We start from the raw sequence: 16,431 nt of genomic DNA on the forward strand, positions 1-16,431 counted from the left end.
TATGAATAGGCAAAAGGAAGAAATCTAAGCTATAAATAATCACATGAAACTATGTTCCAAATCAATAATAATTAGAGAAATAAAATTTAAAGCAACTCAGAGGTTCTACTTCACTCCCATCAGATTGGCAAAGATGACAAAAAAAAAAAGAAAATGACAATTGTTGGAGAAGAAACAGGAAAACAGGGATATTAATGCATGAGTGGTGGAGCAACACGGCGTGAACTGATCCAACTACTCTGGAAAAGCAATTTGGAACTATGCACAAAAAGCCATTAAACCATGCATAATCTTTGACCCTCTAATACGACTAAGGACATATCCAAAGAGGCAGAAGGCAATACAGAGGTACGTACTGAGTGCAAGTGTCCTGCAGTATATAACCAATGAGGAACTTCAAAGAAGAACAGAAGTTCTTTGAGAAGATGAATAATAGGAAGAGATAAAATGATATGAAATGAATAACTTCACAAAGTTATCAGTCAATGAAGAAACATTAAAATATATGTAAAATAACACACAAAACTGCTATCAATATGAGACAAGAACAACAATACCACAGGCAACTCTTCCTCTCAAACTGTTCAAGACTCTGTGCTTGGTGTCTAAACTGGTCCTTATCTTTTGACTCAGAATGATTTCAGGGTGTGGTAAGAGAGTCATGTGAGGCATAAAGCAGAATAATGCATTTCTGGGGATACCTGACTAGTTTTTGTTGTGTCCATATGTATTTGTTTATGTGTCTCTTTTCTGTGTGTGTCCCTGTAGAGAATCTCACACAGTGGACCACATACCCTAAGTGGTCAGAGGAAGTGCTGGGCAGTGATATCACTGTTGCAACATTAATGAAGAGCTGGGTCCTTGACCCCATTTTTTGAGCCTTTTTCTATTTTTATAAGGCATATCTGTGCTCAAGGCTGTGACAATTTGACAAAAGTGAAAAAAGGAGAACTAGAAGAATAATATTTATAATGAGTTTGACCACATGAAAACAAAGGAATATATACTAAGTGTCTCAACTAAGACATTGGGGAGAAAAACAAAATAAATGATAGATGGTTACAGTTACTTGAAGGTCAAAATTCTTTTTAAATTTAATTTTAAACATATTGACTAGGTCTTTCTGGAGTTTCAAGTTCATATTAAACTGTTAACTATGTTACTGGAAACTTAAAAAAAATTAAATGATGTAATATCTAATTCACTAAGAAATGTTCTGGGGAAAAGATTTTAGTTGGCATGCTGCTCATATTACAGACATGACAGCTGTTTTCAAGATAGCTGGTAACTAGACCCTTGGTGTTCAGAGGAATTTCACATAGAAATGGTTTTATATTTGTTTTATTTCCTCCTAGGAGGCAGAATTAAGGAGAAAAGGATAGATGTTTCAGAGAGGCAGATTTGATGAAAGGAAAAACTTTGTAACTATTATAGTTATCCTAATATGAGGCTGCCTAAGGAGGAAGTTGGTTCCATCTCACTTGAAGCCTTCAAATGAAAGCTGGATAATGGTTTGGTTGGTGATGACGTAAGGAGAGTTTCAGTCACATACAAGTTAAAGTAGATGGTAAAGTAGATAGTTTCTTTCAATTCTTGAGAGTCCATGATTTTGATCTTCATGACAGTTTTCACAGATTTCCACTTAACTGAATCAGATAGTAAAGATTTTTTTTAATCAATCATTTCACAAAGCGCTTCCAACAAGCAGAATACACTATAATTTTAAAGAGAGGATTCCAACTCTAACTTTCCCTATCATCTTGGCTCAAGATTGGCATGAGGGTGGAAAAATGAAAAAATATCCAGAACAGGGAATACACTCTGGACTTGGATTAAGGAAGATCTGAGCTCTGATCTGAGCCAAGACATTTACTGAACTAGCTGTGTGACCTTGGGTAAATTACTTAACCTCCCTAATCTATTTATTCTCTCATCTGTAAAACGGGAACAATAATAGTAATTACCTCACAGGGTATGGACAACAATCATACACCTTACAGTGCTCCATCAGTGTAATTATTGCTATTATTGTTGTTAAGATTATTATATTAAAAGAGGTCTTGGTCCTCAAAAAAAAAGTCGTGATTTTCCTAAAGTAAGGTGGCACTTCTATACGCGACTCTGCAATCTGCTCATCAAACATAAAAACCTGTATGTTTTCTGAAAAAGGTAAAAACTGATTATACACTAGGTTTTCTTAATATTATTTCCACTTTCAACCCTGATATATGTATGATAACTTATTTATATATTACTTTTTTAGTTACTAATAATCACAGAGAAAATCTAAAAAAATAATCACAGAGAAAATCAAAAAGAAAATCAGAGTACCATCTGCTCATTTTTTCTCTTATAAACTACTTAATAATATTACTTAGCTGCATAAGTGGCATTTATAATCTTCAAAGTAATTTAAATACATTAGTTAATTAATCTTTCAAATATGCCTATAAGGTAACTGATTATTTCTACTATACAAACAAAGAAACTAAGGAAAGATCAGTTATTATTATAAGAGTTAAGCTTCAGATTTAGAACTCAGGCCTCTCTATCTCTTAGTCATTTGTTTATACTAAGTCTCTAAGATAAAATGGAAATGTTTAATAACTACCCTTCCCCCAATTATTGCTATTACTCCCAATACCAAGAATTTATTTTTTCTTCTCTGGATATTCATCTTACCTCAAAAGATCTGAAAGGGTAATTGTTTCCCTCTGCCAAAGTAATGACATATAGCAGAATGCAAGTGTCACTGGCACAGTCATCTTCAAAATCCCTTTTTCCTTCCGCCTTGAGTATTCAACTCCATCAACCGATCCAGAACATACAGAGGTAGTTTCTTTGAAGGGGGAACAAAATAGAGATTTTTTTTTTAAAAAACTCAAGTTATTACGTTGCACAGCCAAAGAAGAAATACGTTAGCAATGTTTCTTCTCAGAACTTCACATTAGGATCTTAAATGAAAAAGTGGCCAAGGACAACACTGTAGGACTCATCCATCATTAGAATTAACAGCCATGGATGAACAATCCAACATTTGTTTAAAAAGCAACTATGACTCTACAATGCATAAGTAGGAAATTTAAAAAAGTTACACCACAAATTTTTTTTTTTAAAGAACAGAAGGGATTACTTTTCATATCTAAGGCTAGGGAGACAATTCGTAACCAAACAAGAGAAAAGATCATAAAATATGATTGTGATTACATGAAATTGAAAAGCTCTGATAAAAATCTGATACCCAAGATAGATATGTATTTGACACAAATATATAAGACTGTAATGTTAACGGAATGGGAATACCTTTCCCGCCCATTAATCGGCCTATGTGACCTGCTTTGAGCTCAAGTCCAGCTGACTGTTATGATGGAGCCTGAGTCACATGAAGCCCATGGTGGGAGGAGCTTACCAAACAAGTGGAGGAGGAAGGGTGGAGCAGGAAGTGAGAGTGAGGCAGAGCTGAGGCAGAGAAGCTAGCATGAGAGAGGAAGGAATTTTGCCTAAGGGAGCTTGTTTATGGGGAGACCTAATGGAGGGAAGGCTTAGGGATGTCAGTGTTCCCTGGACTGGTGATGTGTATAAACTTCTTCGTTACCATGGTAGAATTAGCTTTCTGGTATCTGAATAAATATTTTGGTTTTGCCTTTGAGGAAGAGAGCTGTATTTTGTGAATTTACCCTGAAAATACACATACATATTCAGAGTGGCTGCTATGGGTATTGCATTGGCATTAAAGAAACTAAGGTTGTGTTTGTGCTTCATTCTAGAAGAGGACCATGACATCAAGATGATGACATGACTTGCAGCTGATTCTAATTTGAGTGAGGAAGGGCTGTGCAAGGTCACCAACCTCACGTTCTTCTCCTGAGCCATCTGGGTCCAGTGGCCTGGTATTCATCAGGATGGCTGGAGATGGCCCAGGCTGCAATATGGGACCATGGCCCTTTCAGGCTAAGGTCTTATAGCATTCTCACTTTGAGCGAGATACACTCATTCAATGAATAGTCTTCTTCAAGTAGTTACTCAAGGGATTGCCTCTTTAATTAAAAAAAAAAAAAATCAAATTGGGAGGGGAAGACCCTCAGGGTTCCTGGGTAAAAGAGAAACAATTACAATTTAGTAATCACTTTCACAATGTGCCAGATGGGTGAGGATGTGTTGTCCAGTCTATGAGCTCCAGAGTGAATTAGGTTTAAGGCCTGATCTTTGAGAAGGAATGTACCAGTAAACCCAGAGTAAAAAAAGCAGCTTTTGGGCATGGAGTGTCCCTTCCCCTTGGTAGAACACCAGAGGAGAGGAGGAGGAAGAAGAGAAGGAGGAGGGAAGCTGCTACTCACTGACAGGTTGTGTCTGTCCTTCGTTCTGGAAGAGGACTATGACATCAAGATGATGACATGACTTGCAGTTGACTTGGATTTGAGTGAGTGAGGGCTGTGCAAGGTCACTAACCTCACTTTCTCCTCCTGAGTCATCTGGGTCTAATGGCCCAATACTCATCACAACGACTAGAGATGGCCCAGGATACAAGTCAAGTACAAGTCATGTCATCATCTTGATGTCATGATCCTCTTTGAGAATGAAGAACAAAAACTGAGAGCCATTCACCAACAGATAATTGTTCAAAAAACTGGAACAGGAAAACTCTTTTGGTTCTATAAAATTTTTCTTTTTTTCTGAACTTAACACTAAATAAAATGAGTGTCTTCAAATACAAAGTAGAACAAAAGAAGACTGTAAATGAAATTAAACATCTCTATTACATACAACTCCTTTTTTTTCCCTTTTTAAGTATATAATTAATCCAACACGTAATATTCAAGGCTGTCCTGATTGGCTGTTTCCTTCTGGATTTCCTTCTGTTATCTTGGGTGCATTTTTGTTTAAAAAAAAAAAAACTTTCAATAATTCTGTCTTGGAAAGTAAACCTATTACTAGTCCCCTTCTCCTTTACAACTTCCTCCCCCAAAATGGGAAAAGAAAATGAAAAACAAAACTCTTTAACAAATATGCAGTCAAGCAAAACATATTCACCTATTGGCCATAGTCTGTCTTAATCTGCACTTAGAGTACATTAACCCATTAGGAGGTGGGTAAAAGGTTTTTTCACCAATCCTCTGAAATTGTGGTTGGTCACTGTACTGATCTGAGTTTTTAAGTCTTTCAAAATTGTTTTTCTTTAAATATTGTTATTGTAATAGCTAGGTTATATAATGGATAGAGTCAGGAAAACCTGAGTTCAAATCCTGCTTCAGACACTCACAGCCTGGCATCAACCTCCTTTTTCAATCTTTCCATACTGACTGATTCAGCCAAAGGGGTCTTTTTGCTGTTCTTTGTGTAGTTTTCCACCTCTGTTCCTTTGCACAAGTTCTCCCCCATTCCTACAATGCACTCCCTCCTCATTGGGTATTTTAGAATACTTTTTTCTTTCAATATTGAATTAAAGCACTCCCTTCCACATGAAGTCTTTCCTAACACAGCCCTCTCCCCTCCCCTGATAACCCTTAGTCTTTACTTTGTATTAATTTTGTACATATTTAGATATGTTCCTGTCTTCTCCTGATAGAACACAAACTCCTTAAAGGCAGACAAGGTTTAGTTTTTGTCTTTAAATTCCCAAAGGGTGCGTAATAAATGCTTGCTGATAGGCTGGCAGCTCGTCAAGTGCTATCATTTACATCCAGTAACGTACTTTCTGTTTTTCTTTTCTCATTCTCAGTCACTTTATAAAGTATTCCATGTTTCTCTGAATTCCTCTTATTTATTCTAACAGTACAGTAATACACCATTACATCTATAATCAAAATTCCACAATTTGTTCAGCTCTCCTTAACTGAAGGAAATCCGTTTTATTTCCTTTTTTCTTCAGAAAAATAATGCTACTACAAATATTTTGTTATAGAAAAGTCTTTTTGGTCACTGACCTTGGAGAATATATCCCCAACTACTTCTCCACCGCCAGCCCCCATTACCTAGTATTCTATATATACTTATGTACAATGTCTCTCCTGATAGAATGTAAACTCTTATAGAGCAAGAACTGTTTCATTTTTTTTTTTTGTATATTCTACGCCTAGCACACTGTCTATAGAATGGACACTTGATACATACTTTATGATTGGCTGACTAATTAGATGGATTGTTAGATCAAATGGTATGAAGAGTTTAGTGATTCGTGTAATTCCAAATTAACTAACAGAATCACTGGACAATTGACAGCTCTATCTTCAGTGTATTATTGTTTCTGTCTTACCCCTCATGTTTATTGCTTCTTTTTCTTTACCTTTTTTTACCCACTTGATGAGTGTGAGGTAAAACTTAAAAACTGCTTTCATTTGCATTTCTCTTATTAGTGATTTGGATGGAGTTGCTAAATCATTTGACTTTTTTTGCTTTTTAAATCTGTTAATTCCTAAGGTGCCCATCACTGGAGGAATAGATAAACAAATCATATACATGAATGTAATGGAATATTATTGAACCATAAGAAATGATGGAAAGACTGGACTCAGAAATGTAGAAAAATTTGTATGAATTGATACAGAATGGAGTAGAACTCAGAGAACAATGTATATAGTGCTTTAAGGTATGTAAAAAGTGCTTTATATGTTATACAATTTTGGTCCTCATAATCAGTCTGTGAGGTGGATGCTATTATTATCCTCGTTTTATAGACTAAGAATAGAGAAGTTAAGTGACTTTTCCAGGTTCACATAAATCCACTAAATACCATCCTCTTCAGTAACTTACTGAAATTCATTCCTCCTCAGTTCCCTACTCCCCCACTGCTCTACTCCCCTGGAACTCTTCCTTCCCTCTGACTGCAGGGAGTGGAGGGTGGGCATCAGAGCACTCCTCTCAGATGCTCCATTTAAGGAGGAGGCCTAGTGCAGCCATCTCATCAACTCCTACCCTAAGTTTTCACCATGCCCCCAAGCTGGGGTCTTTCCCCTCCCTGCACTCACCCTGCCAGCTTTCCAGTTTCTTTTTGTAAACTGTCTTCTCCCGTTAGATTGAGTCAAAATATAGCCCCTGCCCTTGGGGAGCTCACACTCTAATGGGGGAGACAATTTACATACAGCTTTATACAAACAGGCTGTATTACAGGACAAATAGCAAATCATCAACAGAGGAAAGTCGCTATAATTAAAAGAATTTAGGAAAGTCTTCCTGAAGAGGTGGGATCTTAGCTAGGATTTGAAGGAAGTCAAGGGAAGCAAGAAGGCAAGGAAGGGAGAGATACTGGACTCAGTCATTATCAGCTAGCCAGTAAGCTCTACTGGTTCAAAACTGAAGGTTCCCCTTTGTGCTAGCATTCCTACCCTGGTTTTTGGATTTGACTAGAAAATTTTGGGTTGGTATGGTAGCTAGAAATTCCTCTCACTTTGCTCTTTCCTTATCCCCTGGCTTAGTTTCTATTGCCTGCAAATATGCCCAGGTCTCCTGATTCTTTAAAAAATAAACTAAAAAAACTTTAACTGACCCCACATTACCTCAACTCTCTCTCACATATAATTTACTAAAAACAGTCATATGAACTTTTACCTCTGTTCCTTACCTGATGTAAGACGGCAGTGCAGGTAGAGAAAAGGGGATGTGTTTACAAAATGTTGTGAAGATAAAAAGGACAAGATCTGTTAACAAATTTCATAGGCAGAGTGTATTACTCAGACCTCTTCTTCCCTTACAATTTGGCTTCCTATGTCACCATTCGATAAAGCTGTTCTCTCCGAGGTTAAAAATGGTCTCTTAACTCCTAAGTCTGCTGGCCTTGGCTCATTCCTCATCTTCCCTGACACCCAAAAGCTCCTAACGCTGTTAACCACATCCTTCTCCTATATGCAGTCTCCTCCATTAGCTTTCTTTGACCCTTCTCTTTGTGGGTTCTCCCACCTTTCCAACTGCTCCTTCGTTTCTTCTACTATATCATCATTCATATAGTGTTCATTAATGATAGGTCCACCAAGATTCTGTTCTGGGTCTTTTTCTCTTCTCTCTCTAATATTCTCAGTGATCTCATAAGCTCCCACAAGCTTAATTATCATATCAATACAGTTGACTCCTAATCACTTTTCCTGAATGTTCCTCCCAAAAATCCCATTAGCATCTTCTTTCTAAACATCAAAAATTGAATTCATTCTTTCCATCCAAAACCAACATTCCCACAACTTCCCTGTTTTTGCAGGAGTGACAAAACTATTCTTCCAGAACCTCAGTCCTATAAACTCAGTCACTGAAGCTTCTCACTACCTTATTCCCCCCATACTCAATTGTCAAGTCTTGTCAATTCTACCTTCACACCTGTCACATTTTTCCAAATCCACTTCTCTTTTCAATTTCCCTATTTCTTTTGATACTGCCCTCATTCTTCCAATATTCTAGGTTCAAATTTCTCATTCTCAAGACCCTGTACCTATGAAATCTGTTAATAGATCTTGTCCTTTCTATCTTCACAACATTTTGTAAACGTATCCCCTTTTCTCTACTCACACTGCCACCATCTTACATCAGGCCTTTATCACTAGACACTGGACCATTACAACAGCATCTTATTTGGTTTCCCTAATTCAATCTTTTCCCCACTCCATTCTATCCTACATACTACTGTTAAAGTGATTTTCCTTAAACACCAATCTGATCATGTCTGCCATACCCAGGAAATTCTACTGGTTCCCTAATTGCTTTTAGAATAAAATATAGGGGTCTCAAAAGGCTCAGTGTACTTTTAAGCTTTAATAACTTCAGAGGTATAAATGCTTCAAGTTTTAAAAAACACAATTTTTAACTTAATTATTTAAATTTCTCTTTTACCTATTTAGTTTTGTGAATTTCAAATAATAAAACTGATTATTTTTTTTCAGTTCCTCTTATGGTTACAATCTTAAATCTAGGATTACAAATTCAAACCTATCAGTCACTGAGAAAAAGCTGATAAAAGTTTTTACATAGTTCAAAAACCGACTAGGGTGATGGATAAACAGAATAAGATGGCAGTCACGTTAAATTTAAATAAAAAATATATCAATATCTTAAATTTAAATAATCAACCTTTCAAATATTGGGTTTTGTAAGTTTGTAGCATTTATATTTCTGAAGTTATTTAAGTTTAAAACTACACTAAGACCTTTGGAACACCTTGAATAATCTCTTCTATTTAGCTCCTTAAGCTTTTCATAACTTGTCCCCAACCTATATTTCTAGTCTCACTGGATATTCCTCCTCACTCACCCCCCATTCTGTGGTCCACTCAAACTTGGCCTTGTCTCTATTTCTCACACATGACACTTTGACTTCCATCTCTGTAACTTTGTACCAGCCATCCTTCAGGTATGGATGCACTCCCTTCTTACCTTCATTTAACAGGATCCCTCTCTTCCTTCAAGATGCAGCTCAAGCACCATCATCTAACATAAAGCTCTTCCTGCTCCTTCTCAACCACAATCCTCTCCTCTCCTTCTCTAACTAGACTGCATTTAACTACTTTGTATTTACTTTCTTTAAGTGTATCCTATACATACTCAGATATGCATTTCTTGTCTCCCATGCTTGAAAAGAAGCTCCTTCAAAATAGGTACTGTCTTCTTTTTTGTAGTACTTGGCATACAGCAGGCACTTAATAATTGCTTGATTAATCTTTCCTCTCTTTCCTCTCACTACCCTGCTTCTGAACCTCATTAGCTCTAGAACTCTAGCCTCAAATACTATAACAGCTTCCTAATTTGTCTCACTGCTTCCAGCCTCCTTCTTCTCCAATATTACAAAGAAAAAGACTCTGTCAGTACCACACTCAAAAACCTTCAGTAGCTTCTTACTGCTTCTAGGATAAAATACAAATCCCTCAATCTGGTACTTCAATTGCTCCAGGCTTCCACCTATCTTTCTATGCTTATTTTATACTAATCCTTTTCACATTCTCTACGTTCCAGCTAAATCAATCACTAAATAAGCATTTATTTAGCACCTACTATATGTTCAGGCAGAGGTAGCCTTTGCACAGTGGACTGAACTAGAGGTATCAAGAAGGCCTGAGTTCAAGTCCTACCTCTGAGAGACAAGTTTTGTGATCTTGGGTAAGTCATCTAACTTCTTACAAGCTTGAGCACAAGGACACCTTCATATCCCAGTGCCTATAACAAGGCAGATGCTTAAGAAACATTTGTTGTAATTTTTACAGCCAGTGTCTCTGATAAAGGCCTCAATTCTTAAATATTCATAGAACTGAGTTAAATTTATAAGAATATAAGTCATTGCCTAACTGATAAATGGTCAAAGGACATGAACAGGTAATTTTCAGATGAAGCAAGTGAAGCTATCTACAGTCATATTAAAAACCATATTCTATATGGTTTGAATTTTCACTAAATCACTATTGATTCGAGAAATGCAAATTAAAACAACTCTGACGTACCACTTCATATCTATCAGGTTGGTTAATATGACAAAAAAGGAAAATGATCAATACTGAAGATGTGGGAAAACTGACACTAATGCATTGTTGGTGGAACTGGTGATCTAACCATTCCAGAGACCAATTTGGAACTACGCCCAAAAAGCTATAAAATTGTGCATACCCTTTGATCTTGGGGAAGGCGGAGGAGAGAGGGGGAGAAAAAAAATCTGGAAACTCAAAATCTTATAAAAGTGAATGCTGAAAACTATATATGTAATTGAAAAAATAAAATTAAGTAGAAAAAACTGATTCCCAATAGAAAAAAAAAAAGAAATATTTGTTGAATTAAAGTGAATTACTCAGCAGAGTAATTTAGTCTAAAAAGAACACAGATCTACCTCCTGGCCTCAGTTGATCTCCTATGAAAGAAGAGTGAATAAGCTTTTATTAAATGTTTATTATGTACCAGGGGCTATCCCTTGAGCAACTACTTAAAAAGTCTATTATTCACTGAATGGGTGTATCTCACTCAAAGTGAGAATGCGATAAGACCTTACCCAGAAAGGGCCAGGGTCTCCCACTGCATCCTGGGCCATCTCCAGCCATCCTGATGAATATCAGACCACTGGACCCAGATGGCTCAAGAGAAGAAAGTGAGGCTGGTGACCTTGCACAGCCCTCCCTCACGCAAATCAGTCAACTGCAAGTCATGTCATCATCTTGAGGTCATGGTCCTCTTCAAGAACAAAGGACAAACACAACAACAATTATATACCAGGCACTGTGCTAAATGCTTTACAAATATCATCTTATTTGATCTTCACAACCACCCTGGAAGGTAGATGCTGTTATTCACTCCACTTTACAGCTGAGATTAAGTACTTGGCCAGAGTGACATAGTAAATGGCTAAGACTGGATTTGAACTCAAGTCTTCCTGACTCCAGGGCCAGTGCTCTATCAATTGGACCACCCAGTTATTATAGTTCTTAAGACATGAAAACTCTCTTGCCTCTTTAGCATAGCTCCTAAAACCCTGTACCTGTTTAATATGCTATAATCACAATGAGAATTAAGACTACCATTAGAAGTCTTATGGTTCTTCCTCATTCCCAAACCATAGAGCATATCTTCTGCCAACATATACCAATTTTAAACAAATAAATAATGTAGTAGTTACAAAATATTGTGGCAAAATAGAGTGAACACTGGACTGAGAATTAGGAATCTAAGTCTTGCCATGTGACCTTGGCAAGAAACCTACTTAGACCTCAGATATCTGATATATAAAATTGAGGGGCTGGACAAGATGACTTCACTGATCCCTTCCAGTTCTAAAATTCTATGATTCTATATGGTTTGAATTTTCACTTACCACACCGTGTAGTTTTGATGTTGGGAAGAATCAGGGTACCAGTGACATCAGATTGAGATTCTGCTTCACCTTCTGAGGAAGGGCAGCTAAGGATACTAAGCGGCTCAGGCTCACTATCCAAGCCTGAACAACTCAGATAGCTGTCAGATACCTATTTTCAAAATTAAAAACAAAAAAAATAATTACTGCCTGGAAAACAGCGAAGAACAACTACTACAAACTTCAAATGATTCATGTCTTTTGTACAAAAGCACAAAATATAATCATTTGGAAATACAACCACCATACACTCTTTTCAAACTAAAGATAACAAGGATCATTAATTCCTTGAGGACAGAGGACATGACTATTCATTAATACTCATTAAGATGGCAAATATTGAGTGCCTACTGTGTACAGATCACTATAAACAAGCATTCTAAGTCCCTATAATGTCATTAGGCAAGCTTGAAGGTGCTCAAATGACCTTCAACTCGATGCATCAATAATAACTAAGTGCCTATATGCCAGGCATATATGAAACTCTGGGGATACAAAGAAAAATTTAAAAACCAGTCCTGGCTTTCTTCCTAATGAGGAAAACAATGTGTACACATAAATACAAGGTATATACATACATAAAAAATAGATGGAAGGTAACCTCAGAAGAAAAGGCCCTCACAACTGGATAACAGAAAAGACCTTTTATAGAAGGCAACACTTGACTGATTCTTAAAGGAAGCCAGAGTGTGTTCAGGGGAAGATTTGTTAAGAACCTATTATGTGCCAAACACTGAGCTACAAGCTTTACAAATTTTATCTCATTTGATCTTGACAATGACCCTGGGACTGGTGCTACTATGATCCCTGTTTTACAGTTAAGGAAAATGAGGAAGACTGAAGTTAGTTAAGTGACTTAGCTAGGGTCACTCAATTAGGAAGTATCTGAAGTCACATTTGAACTCAAATCTTCCTGACTCCAGGCCTAGTGCTCTATCCATTTTGACATGTAGCTGCCTATATCCTACAAGACAGACTTAAAGAGGGAGAGCAATACAGACATAGGAGAAAGGCAATGCAAAGGCATAAAGATGGAGCATTTTGAGTGGGGAACAAGAAACGTAATGAGTAAGAAGGCTGGAAAAGCTGGAAAGGGCCAGGTTGTGAAGAGCTTTAAATGCCAAATAATACTTTATATTTGATCCCAGAGGCAACTGGGAGTCACTGGAATTTAATGAGTAGGAATGGAACACGGTCAAGGCTAAGATTTAGGAAAATCATTTTGGCAAGTATTTGGAGGATAGATTAGAAAACAACTTGATTTACAAGGTAGAGGATTTCTTATCCTTAGTCCAACAGTATCTCTAGCATGCACAAAGAAGCCACAGGCAACTAACCTCTGGCAGATCCTGTTACTAGTCTCTCCTCAGTACCCAACATCCTTCCCCCTAAAAAAAAACCTTGCACTTATTTTTAGACTGTTCTAGACTGTTCTGCGTATTGTTTTATTGTAGAATGATCAATACAGATCGTGACTACCAAAAATATTGAGCTGCACAAAATAGTATGTGGGTATGTACACATACCCATACTCACACAGATATACATATATACATATATATGCTTTTTTATGTGTATATGTGTGCGTGTATATATACATATATATGCATATTTAAATGCAAATGGTAGATATATTTCTTTGTTTTAAATAAATACTTAAACATAAATTTATGATCCTATACAAAAGTATTTAAACTAGATGGTCTATGCTGATCTGAATCCTTGGACCCACAGCAACTATTACTTTCGCAAAATCATTAAAGCCAATATCAAGGATCATCAATTCTATCATATGTATAATGGATCACAACAAATGAGTCTCCTTTTCTAAAAGTTTTAACCTGGATCCTCTATAAATGTAATCTGGCCTAGTTAAAAAGACAACAGTTATTTCTTGAAGGATAATGGTTACAAATGTTAAGTATGGTTAAGTATTCTACATTATCCATATTTACTGTTTCCACTTTTAGATAAGACATACAGATTCTATTTTCTTCAATCTATCATACAGGACAAGCACAAAAGATCAAACATTTCTCTTAAAAAAAAAAACACAGGATTAGGTACTCTTGAAAAATGCTTTTCCACCTTTGTCTTTAACAGTCTTCCTGCAGCAATTAATCGGCCTAGTTTAAGTGATACCAGCCCCTTTGTTCCCAGACTACTTCATCATTCAGTGCTTTACTATATCAGAAGACCAACCACAACTGTAATAGGAGTCATTGAGTATATAATCATTCAATCTATAACACGAATGTTCTTAGGATCTACAAGCCTACATTTGGCTGTAGCATAGTTTCCAAAGTAAGTTGCTTTACAGAAGATAATATCCCAGACAGAGATACTGAAACCCTGACATAAAACATGAATTCCATCAGACTCGATTATTTTCACAAGATGGTCTCCAATAGCTTTGTATTCCCTCTCAGTGCCACACCTCTAAGTGTCAGTTGCAAACTATCAACTAATATCCCTAATGAACTTGAAGAAAAAAATTATAAATAAAATATTAGCAAAGAAGCTACAGTAACATATCAAAAAGATTATACACTACCATTAGGTTGGTTTTATATCAAAAATGCAGGGTTGGTTTAATAATAGGAAAACTATAAAAATAACTGACAATATTATAACAAAAATTTTTAAATGATATGATTGTATCAACTGACACAGAAAAAGCTTTTGACAAAATACAACATCTACTTCTGTTCAAACACTAAAAATATAAGAATAAATTAATCTTTCCTTTACGTACTAAGTAGAATTTATCTGATATTAAGAGCAGCCAATATTACTGGTTGGTTGGTTGGCTGGCTGTGTTTCATTCTTGAAGAGGACACTAATGACATCACCATGCTAGAGTCAAGTTTTAGTTGTGTCTAACTGTGGCTGATAAGACCAATACAAGCTGAGAATGTTCTACCATGGGTCACGCACAAATAATCCATGTGAGCATTTGGGGTGGATTCTCTAAATCTAATACTAAGAGCAGTTAACAGTATATGTAAAATGGATATAACAGAGTCTTTTCCAATAAGATCCAAGATAAAATAAAATGTCCACTGCCGCTACTTTTATTTGATAGCACTAGAAATGCTAGGAATAGCAATAAGACAAGAAAATGAAACTGAAGGAATAGGCATAGACAAAAAAGAAACAAAATTATCACTTTTTGTAGATGATATAAAGGTATAAGGAAGCCTAGAAAATCAACTAAAAATAAACTGAAACAATACTCTCAGAGAAATGGCAAAATTTAAAATAAATCTACATATGTCATAAGTATTTCTATATTACCAATGAAACTCAGTAACAAGAGAAAGAAAAATACCATTTAAAATAATTATAGAATGTATAAAATACTTAGGAATCTACCTACCAAGAGATATGTAAAAACTATAGCAATAAAACTATAAAACATTATTTACAGAGAAAGACTTAAATAACTAGAGAAATATTAATTGCTCATGGGTAGGCTGAGACAATAAAAATGGCAGTGCTACTTAAACTAATTTAGTGCTAGACCAAACTGCCAAAGGACTACTTTGTAGAGTTGGGGGAAAAGTAATGAAATTCATTTGGTGGATCAAAAAAGCCAGGAATCTCAAAGGCAATAATGAAAAGACTGGAAAGGAAGGGGGTCTAACAGTGTGAAATCCCAAACTATACTAAAAGGAATAATCATTCAAACTATTTGGTACCAACTTAAAAAAAAATAGAAATTTCACCACTGGACAGTGTACAAAACAGATTGGGTAATTGCGTGGGGGTGGAGGAACACACAGCGCTCAGTGAAGGGTGTCTCTGCCCAAGCAGCAAAGCCCAGGACGGGAGTCCAGCGGAATTGAGCAAGTGAGAGTCACAGAGCCCCAAGTATCTGCAGCGGCTGCTCCTGAGACTATCAGCCCACAGATTAAATGTCTGTAAATCACCTACTTGAACTTCCCGGAGCCAAAATGGCAGAGTGATGTGCAAAATGCTCTCTCCCCATCCCCTTGTTGACCTTGAAAGAAGCATAAAATATTTCCCCTGAAAAATCCTCAGTCAGTGGGATCAGCAGAAAGAGCAAACAGTCTCATAGGACATGAGGCTAAGAAAATCACTAAGGAGCATTTCTCTGGCTGTGGTGAAAGACTGGAGCTGTCTAAGACAGTACCACCTTGGTGAACCAGGAGGAGATGCCGAACTCCAGGGGGTAGAGCCTCGTAACCAGCAACACCAGGATCGCAGTCGTGCTTCAGCACTCCAGGGAAATGGGAAGACAGTAGGGAAGCAAGGATCACCAACTGCTTAGCTTTTCTTTGCTCTAGCTCAGCTGAGGAGACCTGTCCCAGCCGGGCCACCCCTCCCCAACACTTAACAAGGTAGACACACACACACACACACACACACACACACACACACACACACACACACACGCACACACTTCACTTGGCCTTTGCTTCTCACAAAAGCCAGCTCAGCACCAGGTTCTTTAGATTCTAGCTGAAAGAACCAGAGGTCACAATACACAAAGCATCGTTATCATCATGAGTAAGAAGCAAAGCAGGAAGGAAAAGACCATAGAATCTTTCTGTGGGGCAAGGACCAAAACATGAATACCAAAGAGATCGGTATTGAGACTGTACT

The 16,431-nt window shown here is 36.9% G+C and overlaps 1 protein-coding gene across 4 annotated transcripts in view; it reads right to left on the reverse strand.

Annotated features, from left to right (window-relative positions):
* Positions 1-16,431, reverse strand: part of TAF1B (TATA-box binding protein associated factor, RNA polymerase I subunit B) — a 109,279-nt gene that overhangs the window by 56,617 nt on the left and 36,231 nt on the right. For 3 of the 4 annotated variants that reach the window (XM_072634244.1, XM_072634243.1, XM_072634245.1), the window contains 2 exons: positions 11,764-11,914; positions 2,683-2,839 (listed from right to left, as the gene is read on the reverse strand). In XM_072634244.1, coding sequence (XP_072490345.1) covers positions 2,683-2,839; positions 11,764-11,914 — 308 coding nt within the window. Of the gene's footprint in view, positions 1-2,682; positions 2,840-10,947; positions 11,073-11,763; positions 11,915-16,431 lie in introns of those variants that run through there. The other variant, XM_072634246.1, reaches the window with a different exon arrangement.

This window comes from Notamacropus eugenii, chromosome 1 (assembly GCF_028372415.1).
Source record: "Notamacropus eugenii isolate mMacEug1 chromosome 1, mMacEug1.pri_v2, whole genome shotgun sequence".
NCBI lineage: Eukaryota > Metazoa > Chordata > Mammalia > Diprotodontia > Macropodidae > Notamacropus > Notamacropus eugenii.